The sequence below is a fragment of the Eschrichtius robustus genome, chromosome 19 (genome assembly GCF_028021215.1).
Source record: "Eschrichtius robustus isolate mEscRob2 chromosome 19, mEscRob2.pri, whole genome shotgun sequence".
NCBI lineage: Eukaryota > Metazoa > Chordata > Mammalia > Artiodactyla > Eschrichtiidae > Eschrichtius > Eschrichtius robustus.
In genome coordinates, this window is record NC_090842.1 from 54,242,402 (window position 1) to 54,261,293 (window position 18,892).

Consider the following 18,892-nt stretch of genomic DNA (forward strand, 5'->3'; position numbering starts at 1 on the left):
TCCAGTGGTTAAGACTCTGCGCTTCCACGGCAGGGGGCTTGGGTTTGATCCCTGGTCAGGGAACTAAGACCCCACATGCCATGCAGTGTGGCCAAAATAATAATAATAGTAATAGTAATAGCCCCAAACTGAAACATTTCAAATGTCTATCAATAGGAGATGCATAATAAACTGGTATCTCCATTCAATTGAATACTATCCTGTTTAATTAAAATAAACTATTTATATATGCAAAAACATGTATAAATCTCTCAGACATTAAGCTGAGTGAAAGAAAGTAGACATGAAAAAGGTCCAGAATAGACAAAACTAATCTATGTTGGTAGAAATCACAGTGGTGATCGTCTTAGGGAGGGATTGACTTGGAAGAGGCCTGATGGAACTTAATGGGTTAATGGAAGTGTCCTTTATCTTGATTAGAGTGTGAGATACGTGGGTTTATACTTCTGTCAGAACTCAAAGAACTTTACCCTTAAGATCTCTATGGACGTTATACCTACAAAGCATGGAGTGGATTCTTGGTAAAGTAATAGCAGCCAATAGCTCTACAAGCATAAGGCACACAAGGAAAGGATTTACGTGGGGAGCAATATTCAAAATAAAATTTAGATTTTAGAGGTATGGAAGTCAGTCATGTATAGACACTTCAAAGATCTCAGGCCTTTAAAAACAGATCCCTAATAAGACAGCTACTATCTGAAAAAAAAGAAGAAAAAAAGAAAATAACAGTTGTTGGTAAGGATGTGGAGAAACTGGAACCCTTGTGCATTGTTGGTGAGAATGTAAAATGGTGCAGCCACTATGGAAAACAGTATAGCAGTTCCTCAAAACATTAAACATAGAATTACTATATGATCCAGCAATTCTACTTTTGGGTATATACCCAAAAGAAAGCAATGACTTAGATATATATTTATATACCCATATTCATAGTAGCATTATTCACAGTAGCCAAAGGGTGGAAGCAACCAAAGTGTCCACTGAGAGATGAATGGATAAGCAAAATGTGGCATGGACATATAATGGAATATTATTCAGCCTTCAAAAGGAAGAAAATTTTGATACATACTACAACATGGGTAAAACTTGAAGATATTATGTTAAGTGAAATAAACCAGTCACAAAAAGGACAAATACCATATGATTCCACTTATATGAGGTACCTACCAGTAGTCATACTCATAGAGACAGAAAGTAGAATACTGGTTGCCAGGGGCTAGTGGGGGGTGGTAATGGGGAGTTATTGTTTAATGGGTACAGAGTTTTACTTCTGACAGACGAAGGGTTCTGGAGATGGATGGTGGTGATAGTGGCACAACTATGTAAAAATACTTAATGCCATGGAACTATATGCTTAAAAATTGTTAAGATGATAAATTTTATGTGTATTTTACCACAATTAAAAAAATAGATCTCTGAAAATATTCAAAGGCATCAACTACCTGAGTCCACTGGACTTTATCGATACAGACTCACCGAGGTAACTCTGACTTGGAAAAATTTTCTCTGTTGTCCATAGTTCTTTTCCTTGTTCCAACTTGTGGATCATATCAGGCTTAGTCATGTGAAATCCTGATAATAAAAAATGAAACTTGGTCTAAGCTGTTGGGCTTCAAAACTATTGAAGGAAGAGAAAGATACAGCTTCAAGACGGCAGACAAGGTACACATTAACGTCCTACCAAAGTTAATACCTTGCACTAGGCCAAGTGCGGATACAATCATGCTTTCTACTAACAGAAAGGGATTCATCACCTCTGATCTTTGAAATTCAAAGTTCCATATGTTTCAGAAATTCTTGAAAGGACATGCATGACACTGAAAGATTCAAGGAATTTTCCTTACCTACAGAGATGAGGTGACAGTAGTTTTCCAACATGACATCCCTGTAGAGGGCCTTCTGAGCAGGATCCAGTTGCTGCCACTCCTCCTGGGTGAAGTCCACAGTCACATCCTTGAATGACACTGATCCCTGTAAGGGCATAGTCTAGTTCATCCTAAAGTAATTGAAACTAGTGAGAACTAGACATTGGAGACCATGTTCAGTGGTCAAACTGGTTTTCTTACTTTGTGTTTTGTACTGTAGAAAATTCTCTCTGAAAATACATTCATCAGTATTTACTAGTTCTCTCATAGTAAAAATACATGAGATCATACTCTTTGCCTTGAATGTGACTGGTTGCTTGGTGCACGAAAACAAATAAAACCCTGACCTTGCTCATAAGAAGTTACAGGCTAAAAGAAGGGCATATGTGTAAATACATACACTCAATAGATATTACAGATGCAATGACAGAAATATGTACAAGGGAACATACTACAAAGTAAAGAAAATTTCATTTTGTATTCTAAGACTTCATTGAGGACATAAAAATTCTGTACTCACAATGAATATTTTTTTGCAGAACTACATGTCATTGGCTTTTAAGATTCATGGGGAGAGTAAAACCAGTCAGTAAATTCAGGAAATAGCAAAAGGTACAGTATGTTAGGAAAGAGTCTTTGAGCTTAAGAAGAAAAAGGTATATGGAGGTAGGCAGTAGGCATATTTATGTAATACTGGATTTTTTTTCTACAGAGCAATGGTCTTAAAAATGTACTGAGCACACTCCCAACATATTTGTATTTATTTATAAATCATCAGTTGGCATTAATAGCAATCCACATTGTTAACGATTACTGTTCTTGAATGTAAACTATTAGTATTTTCCTCCTTTTCAGTATACTGTCTTGTACATTCCATTGTAATGCATACCCCACTTTGGGTCTGCTGCTTTATGGAGTATAAAAAAACATGAAGAAATGTTAAGTCATCACATATGTTATGTGAAAAAATTTGTACTTTAGAGGCAATACTCTTGAACACTAGAGAAGGCTTGAGGTGTGTTAGGTGGGAAAGACAATTAAGTAACCACTGTTAGAGATGTGTCCTAGATTAAAGTGGTATTAGTGGTCTGGACAGGAGACAATTGGTTGCTTCATGACGAGTTTCAACAGAACTGGTCATAAATTGGTTGTAGAGTGGAAAAAAGAGAGGCACAGCTCTTAGGTTATCTGCACAGCAAGTGGGTGGGTGCTGAGACTAGAAAATGGAAATGGGAAGCAGGAGAAAGAATAAGCTGGACCAAAGGAGGTAATGAGGTAAACCTTGGACATGTACTTGAAATGTCTATGGAACATACAGGTAGTGATAGCTGTTGGAGGTTGGATATATGGTTCTGATACTCTGGTTAGAGGTCTAGGGTGGAGAGAGGTATCTGAGAGTCACTAGAATCAGATCAGTATAACCTCTGGAGTGAATATGATTGTGCATACAGAAAAAGAGACAGAGAGGAGAAGAGAACCAATTACCATCTGGGGAAAACCCAGATTGGTATTTCAAAGATTGGTAGATGAAGAGGAATTTTCTGAAAGAAAGATATGGAAACAGGAGAAAGTAACACCTTTGATTCAAGAATAGAACATCTCAAGAGTGGATTAGCAAATGCATCTCCTTCTCTTGCACGCACATATAAAGATTAGAAGAAACTAAAAATATAAGAATAAATCTATAACAGCACTGAAACACTGTGGAAAGGTTTTCACTGGTGGGCCACAGTTTGTAGGAATTGCTGGCAGACATGGATAAAATAGAAAGATCAGAGAGCAATGTAAAATTTCAGTTTTCTGTACAAGATTGCAAGCAAATCTCTATCCTAAAAACCTCACAAAACAGGAAATCTAATCCAAAATAATAATGTGATCTATCAATTCTACCTCCCACTGTATTATTGCAAAACCTAGGTCAGTGGAGATGATCAAGGTTTTTGCATGTCTGCTCCCTGACTCCTCAGAAATTTAGATCTCAAATCAGTGTCTAGACAAGATAGATTCATTCAAGTAATATATTCCCATTTAAATGAAGATAATACATTTCTGTTCCAGCAGTACTTTTATGAGAGGACTGAGAAAGGAGATGATGAATGATACACCCAATCAATATGCAAACATTGGCTACAACTAGAAGGTGCATTTGGGGAAGACTTAAGTTTATCCGGTTGGAATGAGAGAAACTGGGAACAGGACTGCAACTAGGGTGAGGCAGGTAAGACACATAGGGTACAAAAGTTAGAGCTGGACAGCCCTGAGGGTCCTTCTTAAATTTTGTACCTAGGCAACTTGCTTGCCCTACTGGAGACCAGTTTGATGGAAGCAAATCCCAATATCCAGAAAATTTAAGGATAGGGAAGCAAATGTTCATATAACCTAAAAACAAGTTACTTCAGAAAGAGAGGAAACATCATCTCACCTGAGGCATGGCTTTGATATTTGCAAGAGATGAAACTTCTCTTATGAGCTCTTCTTTTGGAAAACGGAAGAGTCCTGAGAAGGCAGAGATGGGAAGATACAAGGAGCCATGTGAAACCATATTTGACTTAGATCACCCAGAATAACTCAGCTAAATCTACATCTATTTTCAGTTTCAGCACTTGCCCACTCTGTGTACCTGACACAAATCCAGGACAGAGATTAGTGGGGAAATGGACAAATCCTGTTGCCTTATCAATGCCAGAAGCCTAATCTTCTGGTGAGGTAGAATAGATTCTGGGGAATCTGTTGTAGCATGGAGAGAGGGAACATTGTGTGTTTCCCTCTGCAGCTCTACCTTCCATCTGCCATGGAACACAGATTTATCATATATTTCCAAATCGTTCTTCATGGATTTCCTACCAATTTACACTGTCTCCAGCAGTGCATGAGAATACCTCCCCACACCCTAATGAATGCAGTTGAAAATAACTTTAATCTCTGCCTACCAGATATATATATATTCTAATTTACAAATTTCTTATTATGAGAATAAGTTTTTATTTCTTTTCTGTGATGACACCTTATAGTACGTCTGTTTTTCTCATAGGTGTTTATTTTCTAATTGGTTGACATTATCTTCTTTTTCAATTTAATAAATTAAACCTTTATCTATTTTAAGTTGAAAGTAATTTTTCTTAGCTGTTCATGTGACTAGTAAAGTGTTTATGCCTTGTGAAGATTTTTTTCCCTGTATGTTTTATTGTTTAGCAATACTATGTTCTCAGTTGATGTGAAATGCCATCTCTATCATTATTACATATCCCTATATACTTGAGAATATTTGGACTTTCTATTTAATTTCTCTACTTCATCTCTTTATTGATTCACCTGTGCATACTACTAATTAGCATAGTTAATTATTGAAAATTAACCATTATTCATTATTAATTTATTAATAGTAATTTAAGTATTAACTACTGAGCAACTCTTTTTAGTAGTACAGGTATGGAAATAGAAAAGAAATTGATCTTTCCACACTGTAGGCTTTCAGGCAGAGAGAAGAATAGTTTGCTAAATGAAGTCTGAAGTATTGACTGCTACAGTGAATATTTTAAATAGCAAAATAATATTTTAATTACTAAAATGAGACTGGTCTTATGATTAAAAGTATACCTAATACTTTTATATCATGGAATGCCTGAAGAAGCTATTGACCCTGCCATAGATTTCATCCAGAAGCAGGAAAACTTACTTATATGTCAGTGTTGAAAGTGCTAGTTATGGGTAAAAACTGTTTTTTCCTGCATGCTACCCATGGAACACTAATCATTTTAACACATTGGTTTTAGTTCATATAATACTTCCCTGTAATGAACCTTACCATCTGGGAATTATGAAATCTTACCTCTTCCTTTCCAATACTCATACCTCTATTTTATTTGCTAAATTGCTACTGAGTTACAATTTTGCAGGCAGGCTTAATGACCACTATTCAGATAATCAAATCTTACGTACCTAACTAGTGGTCATACAGAGTCTCTCAATCACAAAACCATCACAAATAGTAACAGTAGGTTACAAACACATGCAGAGTTACATTCGATCACTTACTTCAGAAAAGCACCGTCTCACAGCACCCCCATGTCATTCACAATCTCAGACAGCACATTACTAATTCCAGGCAAAGTCACAAAATCACATCACAAATCATTTCGCTTCTCCATAGTCACCTGCGGTCTCAAACACGACTCACATCTAATCCGAAGAGAGACATATGCAGAGGAGTCCCCACGCAACAACAAGACTCATCCAGCTTCACACACAGTCAGCCGCAACATCCCACAGAGCAGCACGCATCCAAAACGCAGCAGGTTGGACACAGGAGGCCGCTTCCATTTGGTACACACACACACACACACACACACACACACACACACACACACACACACACATCATCATCATCCTCTGTGTGAGGCCCTGCTCCCTGCGATGGAGATTCCTCGGGGTCAAAACAGACAAGATCTCTCCTCGCAAAACTCGCTCCAGGTCACACTCGATTGTCACCTTCAGGGTCACGCCCACGGACCACGCCCGAGGCCCCGCTAGCACAGATCTGAGTGTCTGGTTACCACGGCCCGGTTCCGGTTCCCTCCTCATAATTACCAGGCCCAGTTTGGACTCCCAGTTTCCTCCCCAGACTGCCCACCAGGTCCCGCTTCCCTAGTCTGCCCTCCGGGACCGGAGCTCCCAATTCCCGCCTCCTCCTCAGAGGCCCTAGGACCTACCAACCTCACCCCCGCCAAGGCTCAGTCGTCTGCGCCTGCGCACTCCCGCGCGGGCTGGCGCTCCCAGGAGTCTGCGGGGCGGCGGGTTAGGAACCGCAAGGTCCCAGCAGCGGACGCTCGGGTGTGTTAGTGTCGGCGCCCGCGCTTTTCCGGGTTGGACTCCCGTTTCTCACAGGCCTTGGGGGGACTGATGAACTTCGGCCTCTGGTTCTTCTTCCGCTAGCCTTGTGGTCATCGTTTTCCGTGTGGTGAGCTGAGGTGACCCGGGTCTGGGTGAGGGAGGAGCTCACTGCAGGAGTCCCGGAGTTTCAGGCACGGATGCGGCAGGTGGAGGCAGGAGCCTCGAGCCTTTGTGAATTAGCTGCTGAGGAAGGTGATTGTGGGTGGGCATGTGTGATTGTGTGACTGCATCAGTGTAAGATACACACATATGAGTGTGTGTATCAGAGCGAGAGCGAGCAAGCGAGAGCGTGTGTGAGTATGGGGTCGGGGTGTGTGCGTGGTGGGGAGGCTCTGACTGGCCCAGATCAGCTTCCTAGGACTGAGAGGGGGCGGGGCCTCATTAATGACCGTGGTCGGCGGCGACTGTGAGGTGTTACACTGTGACCAAGTGATCCTGTGACAGCACTATTGTGACCGACTAGAGACAGATCAAAACTGGCCTAGTGTGACTTTTTTTTACTTTTAGGAGGGTGGTTTCATTTTTGCAGCTCTAGCATTGAGGAATCAGTGGACAAGATCCCTGTGTGACTCAGCCTGTGCCTGTCAAAGACTGCGAGCCCCTTGTTAACCACAGAGGTCCCCAGTTCTAAAGCATGGCCCCTGTTGCCTTCATCATTGCACCCTGTATCTATTGTCTAGCCTAGTGCTTAATACACAGGCATGCAGTACATTCAGTGTAACCTGTTTTGGAGCTAATTGTCAATTCCATGATTTCTTGGAATTTGTTGCACTGGGCTTTCTTTCACTGCCTCTGTGTTTTCACCTGTTATAGCCACACTGCGCAGAAATGCTAGCTTCACAAAAATGGCTAGCACTCTAGGTCTCAAATATTCAAAGGGAAGTTGAATAGAGACCTAGAATGAAGGTTCCAACTAAAAAAATCAAAGCTCTGTGTTTATTACAGGGACTTTAGAGCTGGAATTGCCCTCAAGGCAGGGTCCTGGGAAGAGATGATATTAAGGCACCAAGAGTAGTAGTCCTTCCTCCAAAGATTCCTCTTGGAAGCTCTGTGGGGGCAAGCTGCATATTGCAGATCTACAGCATTTTCATAGCTTTGTTGACAGGAAACTGCTGTGAACACAGAAACAGATTCTGCTCCTAGGCTTCAGTCAACCTGACTTTTTTTTTATGATACAGGGAAGGGTCAACAGTATTCCAGTCTTTCTCTTACTTCCATTGGGTATATTTAACATGGATGATGGAGGCTTGCTAGTGATGAAGAATGTGTTCTTATTTAGCCTGTTTTGGTATGAAAGGCCTAGTATGTCATGATCCCCTTTTCCTTCCAAGTTTTGCTGTATCCCAAAAGAAGGGCCGTGAAAGGAGAAAAGTGTTGCAGCTGCACATCTCAAAGCCAAGCTAGAGGTCATTTTTTTTTTTTTAACATCTTTATTGGAGTATAGTTGCTTTACAATGTTGTGTTAGTTTCTACTGTATAACAAAGTGAATCAGCTATATGTATACATATATCCCCATATCCCCTCCCTCTTCCATCTCCCTCCCACCCTCCCTATCCCACCCGTCTAGGTGGTCACAAAGCACAGAGCTGATCTCCCTGTGCTATGCAGCTGCTTCCCACTAGCTACCTATTTTATATTTGGTAGTGTATATATGTCAATGCTACTCTCTCATTTCGTCCCAGATTACCCTTCCCCCTCCCCATGTCCTCAAGTCCATGCTCTATGTCTGCGTCTATTCCTGTCCTGCCCCTGGGTTCATCAGAACCTTTTTTTTTGTTTTTTTTTTTAAGATTTCATATATATGTGTTAGCACACGGTATTTTTCTCTTTCTGACTTACTTCACAATGTATGACAGACTCTAGGTCCATCTGCCTCACTACAAATAACTCAATTTTGTTTCTTTTTATGGCTGAGTAATATTCCATTGTATATATGTGCCACATCTTCTTTATCCATTCATCTATTGATGGACACTTAGGTTGCTTCCATGTCCTGGCTATTGTAAATAGAGCTGCAATGAACATTTCGGTACATGATTCTTTTTGAATTATGGTTTTCTCCGGGTATATGCCCAGTAGTGGGATTGCTGGGTCATATGGTAGTTCTATGTTTAGTTTTTTAAGGAACCTCCATACTGTTCTCCATAGTGGCTGTATCAATTTACATTCCCACCAACAGTGCAAGAGGGTTCCGCTTTCCTAGAAGTCATTTGAGGTTTTTGTTTTATGGAATGAATTTTTGTTTCTCAGGATATAGAATAACTTCATCTTAAATGCCCTGCCAAATAGTGACTAATCCATTTACCTGGCCAAGCCTTCTATTCCCAGTTAATGATAGTACCATGAGGATGGAACCCCTTCTTTCCCAGTTCCTTATCAAATGCCCTTCCTACAGTTAACTTTTGTATAACCACTTGGCAACACTTTCCCCTTGTGCTGTTTTTGTCTAAGCAGTCCCATGACACAGAAACAGTCCTCCTTTACATGGTGATTTGTTAATGCTTAGGTAGAATTACACATTAGATACTTTAGATTTTCTTCAAAGACATGAGTGGGAAAATGGCAAGGTAGGAGAAGGTTTGATTGATTTCAGAAACAGTCTTCAGTAAAAATGGTCTTCTGTTTTGGAGACCTTTAAGAATATTATTAGGGGTATGTACAGAGACATGTCTTTCAAGAAGGGCAGAAATTTTTTCCCAAGGAATTAGAAGGTTTATGTGGTACCAACCAGTTATTGAATAAGATTTGGCAGCATCAGTTTTTTTCGAGTCACACAATTGTGTAGACTGAGTCAGCAATGTATAATGGTCTCTGAGTCTTGAGCAGAGGTCAGCAAACCATGACCCTGCAGGCCAAATCCAGCTTGTAGCCAATTTTTTTATGGCCTGTGAACTAAGACTGGTTTTAACATTTTTCTATAATTGACAACATATCAAAAGGAGAACAATATTTCATGACGTGAAAATTATATGAAATTCAAATTTCAGTGTTCATAAATAAAGTTTTGAATTTTGTCAAAAACTTCTATGGAAATTTGTTTTCTCTCTTGTTATATTAGCACCTGCATAATATCCTTGATTTTCTCTTTTGCCCACAAAGCCCAACATATTTACTATCTGGTCCTTTACAGAAAAATTAACTGACCCCTAATCTAGAGTATCTGGATTATAATCTTGGTCTTGTAAGTATCTGTGAACTTGGGCAATATATTCAGTGTCTTTCTGTTCCAGAGTTTATTGTTTGTAAAACACAAATAATAGTACCAATTTCAAAGAGTTTTTATGAGGATTAGGAGAGTTAATATTAACAGCACTAGGACAGTGGCTGGCAATAATAAGTGCTTAAATTAAAACGTGTTACGGGGGGACTTCCCTGGTGGCACAGTGGTTAAGAATCTGCCTGCCAATGCAAGGGACATGGGTTCGAGCCCTGGTCTGGGAAGATCCCACATGCCACGGAGCAGCTAAGCCCGTGCGCCACAACTACTGAGCCTGCATTCTAGAGCCCGCAAGCCACAACTACTGAAGCCCGTGCACCTAGAGCCCGTGCTTCGCAACAGGAGAAGCCACTGCAGTGAGAAGCCTGTGCACCGCAACGAAGAGTAGCCCCCGCTCGCCACAACTAGAGAAAAGCCCGTGCACAGCAACAAAGACCCAATGCAGCCAAAAATAAAATAAATAAATACATAAATAAATTTATAGGAAAAAAAAAAAGAAAAAAAAAAAACCTAAAAACCTGTTATTGGGACTTCCCTGGTGGTCGAGTGGTAAGACTCTGCACTCCCAATGCAGTGGACCCAGGTTCAATCCCTGGTCGGGAAACTAGATCCTGCATGCCGCAACTAAAGAGTTCACATGCTGCAACTAAGAAGTCTGTGTGCTGCAACTAAGATCCCGCACAACCAAAATAAATAAATAAGTTAAAAGTATTAAAATTAAAAAGAACCCTGTTGTTATTATGTGGATATCCTAAGTCATCCCACATTCATGAATGAGGAGCAATGAAAATATAAAGTTATTGTAATGGGCATTTTTAAGAAAACAAGCTATATGCTTAGATGGTCTATAACAGGTATCCTTCACCTTAAGTGGTTTGCCCTGGAATGGTATACCAAATTATTGTATATTTATTTTATTAATGTATATTTTTCTTGGGGAAAAAGTCTATAATTTGGAGACTGTCAAAGGTGTACAGGAACCAAACAGGGTTTGAATCACTGACCTAGAACCAGTAATTTACACCTGGAAGTGAAATTTAAGAGGAGTTTGTCCCAAAATAATTTCCTGTATCATGTAAATATAAGGTTAATCATATTACATTCAAGTGATTAATATTATATAGATACAAAAAGAGATTCTAGTATGAAAAATACAAAGTGTAATGCTATGCAGTATTCATGTTTATGAACAAAATTACTCAAATTGCTAAATTATAAATCAGCTTAATTATTATAATGGCATTTCTTACCAATTTTTCAAGGATTGTATCCAATATGGTACATTAACTGGTCGTTCAGTAGAGAAAGGCAATGATAAAGCCACATTTATTAAGCCTCTACTATGAACCAAACATTGAAAGTGTCGCTTACCTGAATTGTGCACATTCACAGGTGAATCTTTTTTTTTTTTTTTTTAGGACTGAAGATTTTTCTTTTAATTTTTCTTTTATATTGGAGCATAGTTGATTAACAATGTTGTGTTAGTTTCAGGTGTACAGCAAAGTGATTCAGTTATACATATACATGTATCTATTCTTTTTCAAATTATTTTCCCATTTAGGTTATTATAGAATATTGAGCAGCATTCACAGGTGAATCTTAACATGGAAAGTGTCTCACTATGTTTATGAGATACAGTAAGAGAAGATACAAGACTTGGTAGGTTTATTTAGTCACACTGGTTTTAGTGCTTTTACCTGTCATTTTGCCAGTCTGTTTGCTCACAGTTTTCATAAGAAGTAGAAGATTGCCTTTTTAGAAAAATGCTTTATATGGAAATCAGTGTTAATTCCTGATGATCAAATGAATGCAGTCTTGTTGAAAAAAAATAGTAATCCAGATTGCACTTATAAAATCAAAAGTACTTATAATTTTAGCATCTAGAAATAATCACTATTAACATTTTGGTGTACATTCTAAATTTTTCCTTATGCTTATGTTTATATGATTTTGTCTTTTTCAGGAAAAAAAATCACGTGAATTAATCATTTAAATGAATAAAGACCTCTCTAGCTCTTAGTTTGAAAAAGGAATTCAACCCAATCAATGGTTTGTTATACTTCCTTGTATGTAGTGTCAAATGACAAAACTAAAACAATTTAGTAACGAGTTTGATGTCTTTAATTCAAGGGAAACAATCCATGGATTGGGGGAGTACAGTACCTCACAAGCAGAGCACTCTCCCAAGGGGTTTTGGGCAAGAGAGAATTTTATAGACTGTTAGAAGAGGCAACAGGGAAATGGCATAATCGGCTAGGAGGTCAGGGATTTTCTTATAAGGCTAGCTGGTCCAGTTTTCTAGGGTAAGGTAAGCTAGCCAAGCTGAGTTGGAAGATTGTGATTGGTGTAACGTTAGATTTCCTTAATAGGTGTTTCCTGTAAATGCAAGCTGACTTAAGTTTACATTTGTGACGTGGGCTGGACCACTGGGGTGGCCCCCATTTTGTGGATCCTGATACACAAATTAACTTTATCAGTAGGGATAAGGAAGTGAGGACGACGTCCAACTGATTTGACAGACCTTTTGCAATTTTACAGATAACAATTTATGCATAATTCCAGGGGAACAAATTATCAAGTAAAGCTACTCAATTAAGTATTTATTTATTTTTTTACATAGTTAGATAACTTTCAGAAATAGCACTAATATCTCAAGACCAAATATCTTAGGAGACTCCATTATATAAATTATGCTGACAAGGATGAGTTTATAATTTCAGATAACAGAATTAGATGTTAGTAGTTATAAATATGCATAGTTACAAATAACCCAGCATAAAAGTCTGGGTTAGACAGCGAACAAGATTGATTTTTTGTTAATATTTTCAATTTGTTACTTAAGCGGGTCAGATTCTCTTAGCTAGCTTTATGAGGCAGAATGGTGTCTATCTGTAGCTGCTGTCCTCTTCTTTCTCCCATTCTTTGTGGGTTATGTTGCTGGTGAAAACAAATTACATTTGTAAGCTGTGCTCTGTAATATATTAGCATTATAAGGAAGAGCAGGCCTAAGAAGCTCGAATTTCACTTTCTTAAAAAATGGTAAGCAAAGAGAATTTCCTTTAATGGTAATGGATTACAGGATATGAAATAGTCTCTTCATCATCAATAAAAAATAGATAATATTTTGTTGGTTTTTTTTTTTTTTCACTTAATCCTGACAACTCTTTGAGGTACTAGGTACTATTGTTTTTCTCACTTTATTGATAAGGAAATCTAGGCAGTACAGATAAGATACTTACGAACACACACAATAACTTTTAGAGCTAAGATTGACATTCTGAAAGTTTAACCACAGAGCTTGTTCTTATTTACAACTGCACATAATCTCTCGATAAGTTTTTAACCTGCCTGTCTTACTTATTAATTCATTACAAATGTCTTTCCTCAATATTTACTATGAATTAGGGTAATCACCTTTAAAATCTAACGTACATATTAATAGTAGCTACCAATAATTTTTTTTTTTTTTTTTTTTTGGCTGCCCCATGTGGCTTGTGGGATCTCAGTTCCCTGACCAGGGATTGAACCCAGGCCCCAGCAGTGAAAGTGCCAAATCCTAACCACTAGACCACCAGGGAACTCCCATCAATAATTTATTTAACCTCTTTTCTACCCTGAGATTTTTATGGTTATCAAAACTACTCTATGATGAATATCCTTAAGATATATCTTCATCTACTTTTATATGTTTCCTGCTCACAATATGCCAGAACTTATTCTAGTACTTGAGGGGACACCAGCACTAAAAAGAGGTAAGTTGCTCATTATTAAGCAAAGATCAAATATATGTGGGAATAAATGTAAGGTAGACTGTGATAAAGGCTCTTAAGTCAGATGACACGTATTGGGAATGCATATGGAAGAGACATTCTGATGACAGCATTCTTAGGTTATGACCAGATTATATTGGAAGACATAAAAGCTCTGGGGAGGTAAATAGGTTTTATTCAAGAAAATTTTCGTGAGATTAGATGTAAAAATGAGACTAAGAGAACAAGATTAAACAGGTGTTTGGTGGTCATCAGGGCTAAAAGGAATGAATTAGAAGTGAATTAAACCCATACATCAGGAAGACATGAAGGCAGCATTTAGAACATCATCAAAACTTATGAGACTTCTCTCAGGGACCTTTAACCGTTCTTTTCTAGGCAAAACTCCAACTTCCTTTGCCATATGTAAAAATCAAAGTGTTAAATTAGGTGTTGGGAGCAGAAAGAAACAAAAGCCATTCAGAGTTGGCATCTATTTATCCTAAGCATTTTCTCAAAGTTCAGGGAAGACTGTTTAAGACTACTTCTTAATTTAAGAGTGGCCATGTGTTAATATAAATATGCACTTTAAAAGTCTTTAAAAAGAAAGCTATTCTTCAAAAATATATTAATATTAATACATGGCCACTCTTAAATTAAGAAGTAGTTTTAAATAAAAAAAATCACAGACACCACAGAGAAGCAATGCTAACATAAGATTTCATAACTTTCCAGATACTTTTCTTTCTCTGTTTATATATATACATTTTACAAGCAAAATGACATATTTATGTATTTATTTTTAAAAAACTATTGAATATGTTTTGAATATTTTCATACTTTTTCCAAGTTTTATTGAGATATAATTGAACATATTCTTAACTACAAATTTTTTTTATAACCATGCATTTAATGACTACCTTAGTAGTCATGAATGGATGGTCTATAATTTATTTTAAACCAATCAGTTATTGCTAAAGCTGAATCTTACCTGCGCATTTCCTTCTACTTGCTCTGCAGCTCCCATGTCTTGGCCAACTTTACCTCCCCATCTAGGACCCTCTGGGAATATCTGTGTCATTTCAAGTGTAGACATGTTCTGCAGTGTCACATTGGCTCCTGCTGGGTGGAATGCAGATGACAGTAACTTGCTCAGATGTATTTATTCAGGGGAATAATATAGGGACTGAATAGTTTACCCTTTTATCTGGGTCTCACTGAATACAAATATCTATGTACCTCCCCATTCAAAATCTACTTGTTTTGAACTTCACATAATGATAGATCTTTTTAAAAAATAATTAATTAATTAATTTATATTTTTGGCTGTGTTGGGTCTTCGTTGCTGCACACGGGCTTTCTCTAGTTGCGGTGAACGGGGCCTACTCTTCGTTGGAATGCGCGGGCTTCTCATTGCAGTGGCTTCTCTTGTTGCAGAGCACGGGCTCTAGGCACACGGGATTCAGCAGTTGCAGCATGCAGGCTCAGTAGCTGTGGCTCGTGGGCTCTAGAGTGCAGGCTCAGTAATTGTGGTGCACAGGCTTAGCTGCTCCGTGGCATGTGCGATCTTCCCGGGCCAGGGCTCGAACCCGTGTCCCCTGCATTGGCAGGCGGATTCTTAACCACTGCACCAGGGAAGCCCAAAGATAGATCTTTTTTTTTTTCAACATCTTTGTGAGATTCATCCATGTTGCTGCATGTAGCAGGCACCTTTTCTTTTGCTATATATTCCATTATAGGATGTTGCACAGATTATTTTTCTGTTATTCTGTTGTTGGAAATTTGAGTTGTTTCTAATTTTTCTTGAAGAGATACTACTTCTATGAACATTATTGTACATGTGTTTTGTGGACTTAAGCATTCTATTTTGCTGTGGAGATGCACAGGGAAAGGATTGCTGGGTTATGTAATACATCTATGTTTAGTTTTGTAGACACCAATGTACATATATCCAGTGTGTTATGCTCTAACAGCCACTGCATGAGAGTTCTAGTTGTAATAAGTTAAGCATAATACTGCAGTCTTTATGATAACCACTAAGAATAATGTATGACAGTATAAATTAATGGGGAAAACTAGAATAATAAAAGTATTTGACTAATACAACAGAAGGTAAGAATGGTGGAATAGAAAAACAAAGAAACAGAGGGGACACATAAAAGCAAATGTTGGTGTACCCAACATTATTAGTAATTAAATTTAATGAAAATGGATTAAACACTCCAATAAAAAGAAAATTGTTGAAAAGAACAAAATCAACCATATGCTTTTAGCAGCTGACACATATTAAGTATAATGACACAGAAAATGAAATATGAAAGAGGTATAATGCAAATACCAAAGGAAAGTTGGTGTCTCTCTATTAAGATCAGGAAAAAAAAAAAGGGACTTAACGAGAGATAACAGGGACGTTTCATAATGATAAAAGTTTAAACCCAAAAAGAAGATATAGTGATCATGAATTTGAATATACCTACTAACAGCTTCAGGATATACAAATCAAAGATTAACAAAAGTAAAAGGATGAATCAGCAAATCCAGTCATTGTTGGAGATTTCAGCATACTGTTAGAACAAGGATACTAAAAATCATTAATGATATATGTTAGCAAATGACCTAACTGACATACATAGAATACTATATCCAACAGCTAGAGGGTATACAGACTCCACTTACTGAAATTTGCAAATTGCCTGACTTCTTTACCTTTTGTGTTCTGATCTGTTGAATGGAAAGATTAAATTAAATTAAAGAGCAATGATGAAGATTAAATGGTAAGGTTTATAAAGCATCTATCACATACAGCTCTTAGTAAATATTTGTTGTTTTCAAGCTGTAAGAGGCTTTACTTTTCTCCAGCATGAATACTGATAAAAGAGGTGGTAAATGATGCTACTGAAGGAATCAGGGTAGCTGATTGTGATTAAGAAATGGGGGGGGCTTCCCTGGTGGCACAGTGTTTGAGAATCTGCCTGCCAATGCAGGGGACACGGGTTCGAGCCCTGGTCTGGGAAGATCCCACATGCCGCGGAGCAACTGGGCCCGTGAGCCACAATTGCTGAGCCTGCGCGTCTGGAGCCTGTGCTCCGCAACAAGAGAGGCCGCGATAGTGAGAGGCCCGCGCACCGCGATGAAGAGCGGCCCCCACTTGCCGCAACTAGAGAAAGCCCTCGCACAGAAACGGAGACCCAACAAAGCCATAAATAAATAAATAAATAAATAAATAAATAAATAAATAAATAAAATTTTAAAAAAATGAAGATATAAAATTAAAAAAAAAAAGAAATGGGAAGTGCTAAGCTGGAGGATTCTGGGACTTGTGTTGGCTTGGGGGTAGGACTCCATGTGGGCCAATGCTGTTTTGCAATGGCACTGTTTTCTGTTTTTGTGTGTAGGGTGATCAGGCATTCCCAGTTTCTACATAAAAAAACATCCCAAAATTAGTGGCTTAGAACAATGATAGCATTTGTTTTAATCATTAATTTGTTCTTTGGGCAGAACTTTGTGGAGACAGCTAGTCTCTGCTCTACCTGGCTTCAGCTGGGGTGGTTTTAATATTGGGGGCTGGAATCATCGGAAGGCTTGCTCACTTACGTATTTGGTAGCTCATGCTGGCAGTCAGCTGGAACCTCAGCTGGACTGTGGTTGGAATATCTAGCTGTGGACTTCTTGTGTAGCTGCTTGGATTCCTCACAGCAAAATGATTGGGTTTCAGGGTGAGCGTCTTGAGAGTGAGTTACTAGGAAGCTCTATTGCCTTTCCTAATCTAGCCATGGAAAATAGTGTCATTTCCACTGCACTCTATTCATCATGAGAATCACAAAGGCCTGTTCTGTTTCAAAGGAAGGGAAATAAACTCCACTTTAAAAAAATTAATTTATTTTTGGGTGTGTTGTGTCGTCGTTGCTGCGTGCGGTCTTTCTCTAGTTGCAGTGAGTGGGGGCTACTCTTTGTTGTGGTGCGTGGGCTTCTCATTGCTGTGGCTTCTCTTGTGGAGCACGGGCTCTAGGGTGCCTGGGGTTCAGTAGTTGTGGCTCGTGGGCTCAGTAGCTGTGGTGCACGGGCAGTTGCTCCATGGCATGTGGGAATCTTCCCGGACCAGGGCTCCAACCCGTGTCCCCTGCATTGGCAGGCGGATTCTTAACCACTTCGCCACCAGGGAAGCCTGTAAACTCCACTTCTTGATGAAGTAGGTGAATGGCAAAATTCTGGAAGAACATGCAGGACCTGAAATATTGTTGTGGGCCTTATTGGAATTTACAGTATGTACCAATCCCTGAGGCCAAAGATGAGGTTTAGGTGTGGATGGTGTCTTCCCTTTGCAGCCCTGCAAAGTAGAATAGCGGGAGGAGTTATCTGCTGAAGATATGCCCAATCTCAGGCCCAGGCCAGTATTAGCAGAGTGGAGGACGAGCCAGAACCCTCCTGCTGAAGTGTCTGGATCCTACTTTCCGACAGGAGGACCTCTGCTTGGTATCTGTGCCTGTTTACTGGATTCTTTGTGTGTGGACTGTTTAGATTTGTCCAGAACCCATCTTACCTGTTATTTTCTATGTATGTTGATAAGGTACTGTTAACAGGCAGGAAGACAAAAGAAAAAAGCACATATTAATGTGTATCATTTGGAGAGCTGAGAAGTACATCTGGTGTCAGACCAACTTTCTTTTCCCAGTTCTCACCTCTGTAGTCTCTGTGCTTCTCCAGGAGGGAAACCCTGAAAAGTACTGACAAGTTCTCAACCATTTTAAACCATGGCTTTGGTAAGTTGCTGTTTCTCTCTAGTTCTTGAACATAGTTATATATTAGATCATGTGAACATTTCTTTATTTAGAAATGTCCTGTGTAACAGAGATCTCTAAGAAGCTGTCCCCAGTTCCTCCCATACCAGTGAAGTATGATGCCAGCCAGCCCAGGGTCCTCCTGATGGGTCTCCCTGTTCTTCCATTAATGTGTAGCATCTCCTGTAAGTTCAGCCTTCTTTCAAGAAGAGTTATGGAGTAAAATTAAATCGCTTGAGGAGGAGGTATTTCACCATCCAAAGAATGGTGGAGGGATGATTAAGAGAAGTTGGTCCCATTTAATTACTCATGGAAAATCTTAGAAATTCTTTGCATTTTCTAGGAAAATACACGATTGGCAGTTGATTGTCCCCAGTGTTGGTATGTGTTGA

At 38.9% G+C, this 18,892-nt stretch overlaps 1 protein-coding gene and 1 non-coding gene across 13 annotated transcripts in view; one reads left to right on the top strand and one right to left on the bottom strand.

Moving 5' to 3' along the window:
• The window catches only part of ZNF382 (zinc finger protein 382), a 51,714-nt gene that overhangs the window by 19,455 nt on the left and 13,367 nt on the right, over positions 1-18,892 (bottom strand). For 2 of the 12 annotated variants that reach the window (XM_068528551.1, XM_068528553.1), the window contains exons 2-5: positions 14,714-14,841; positions 4,288-4,361; positions 1,845-1,996; positions 1,477-1,572 (exon numbers count right to left, since the gene is read on the bottom strand). In XM_068528551.1, coding sequence (XP_068384652.1) covers positions 1,477-1,572; positions 1,845-1,983 — 235 coding nt within the window. In that variant the 5' untranslated portion in view covers positions 1,984-1,996; positions 4,288-4,361; positions 14,714-14,841. Of the gene's footprint in view, positions 1-1,472; positions 1,573-1,844; positions 1,997-4,287; positions 4,362-6,452; positions 6,549-6,574; positions 6,836-14,713; positions 14,845-18,892 lie in introns of those variants that run through there. The other 10 variants (XM_068528556.1, XM_068528555.1, XM_068528552.1 and 7 more) reach the window with 10 other exon arrangements.
• TRNAG-CCC (transfer RNA glycine (anticodon CCC)) lies at positions 10,506-10,577 on the top strand. Its single transcript has one exon. It is a non-coding gene; the product is annotated as a tRNA-Gly (tRNA).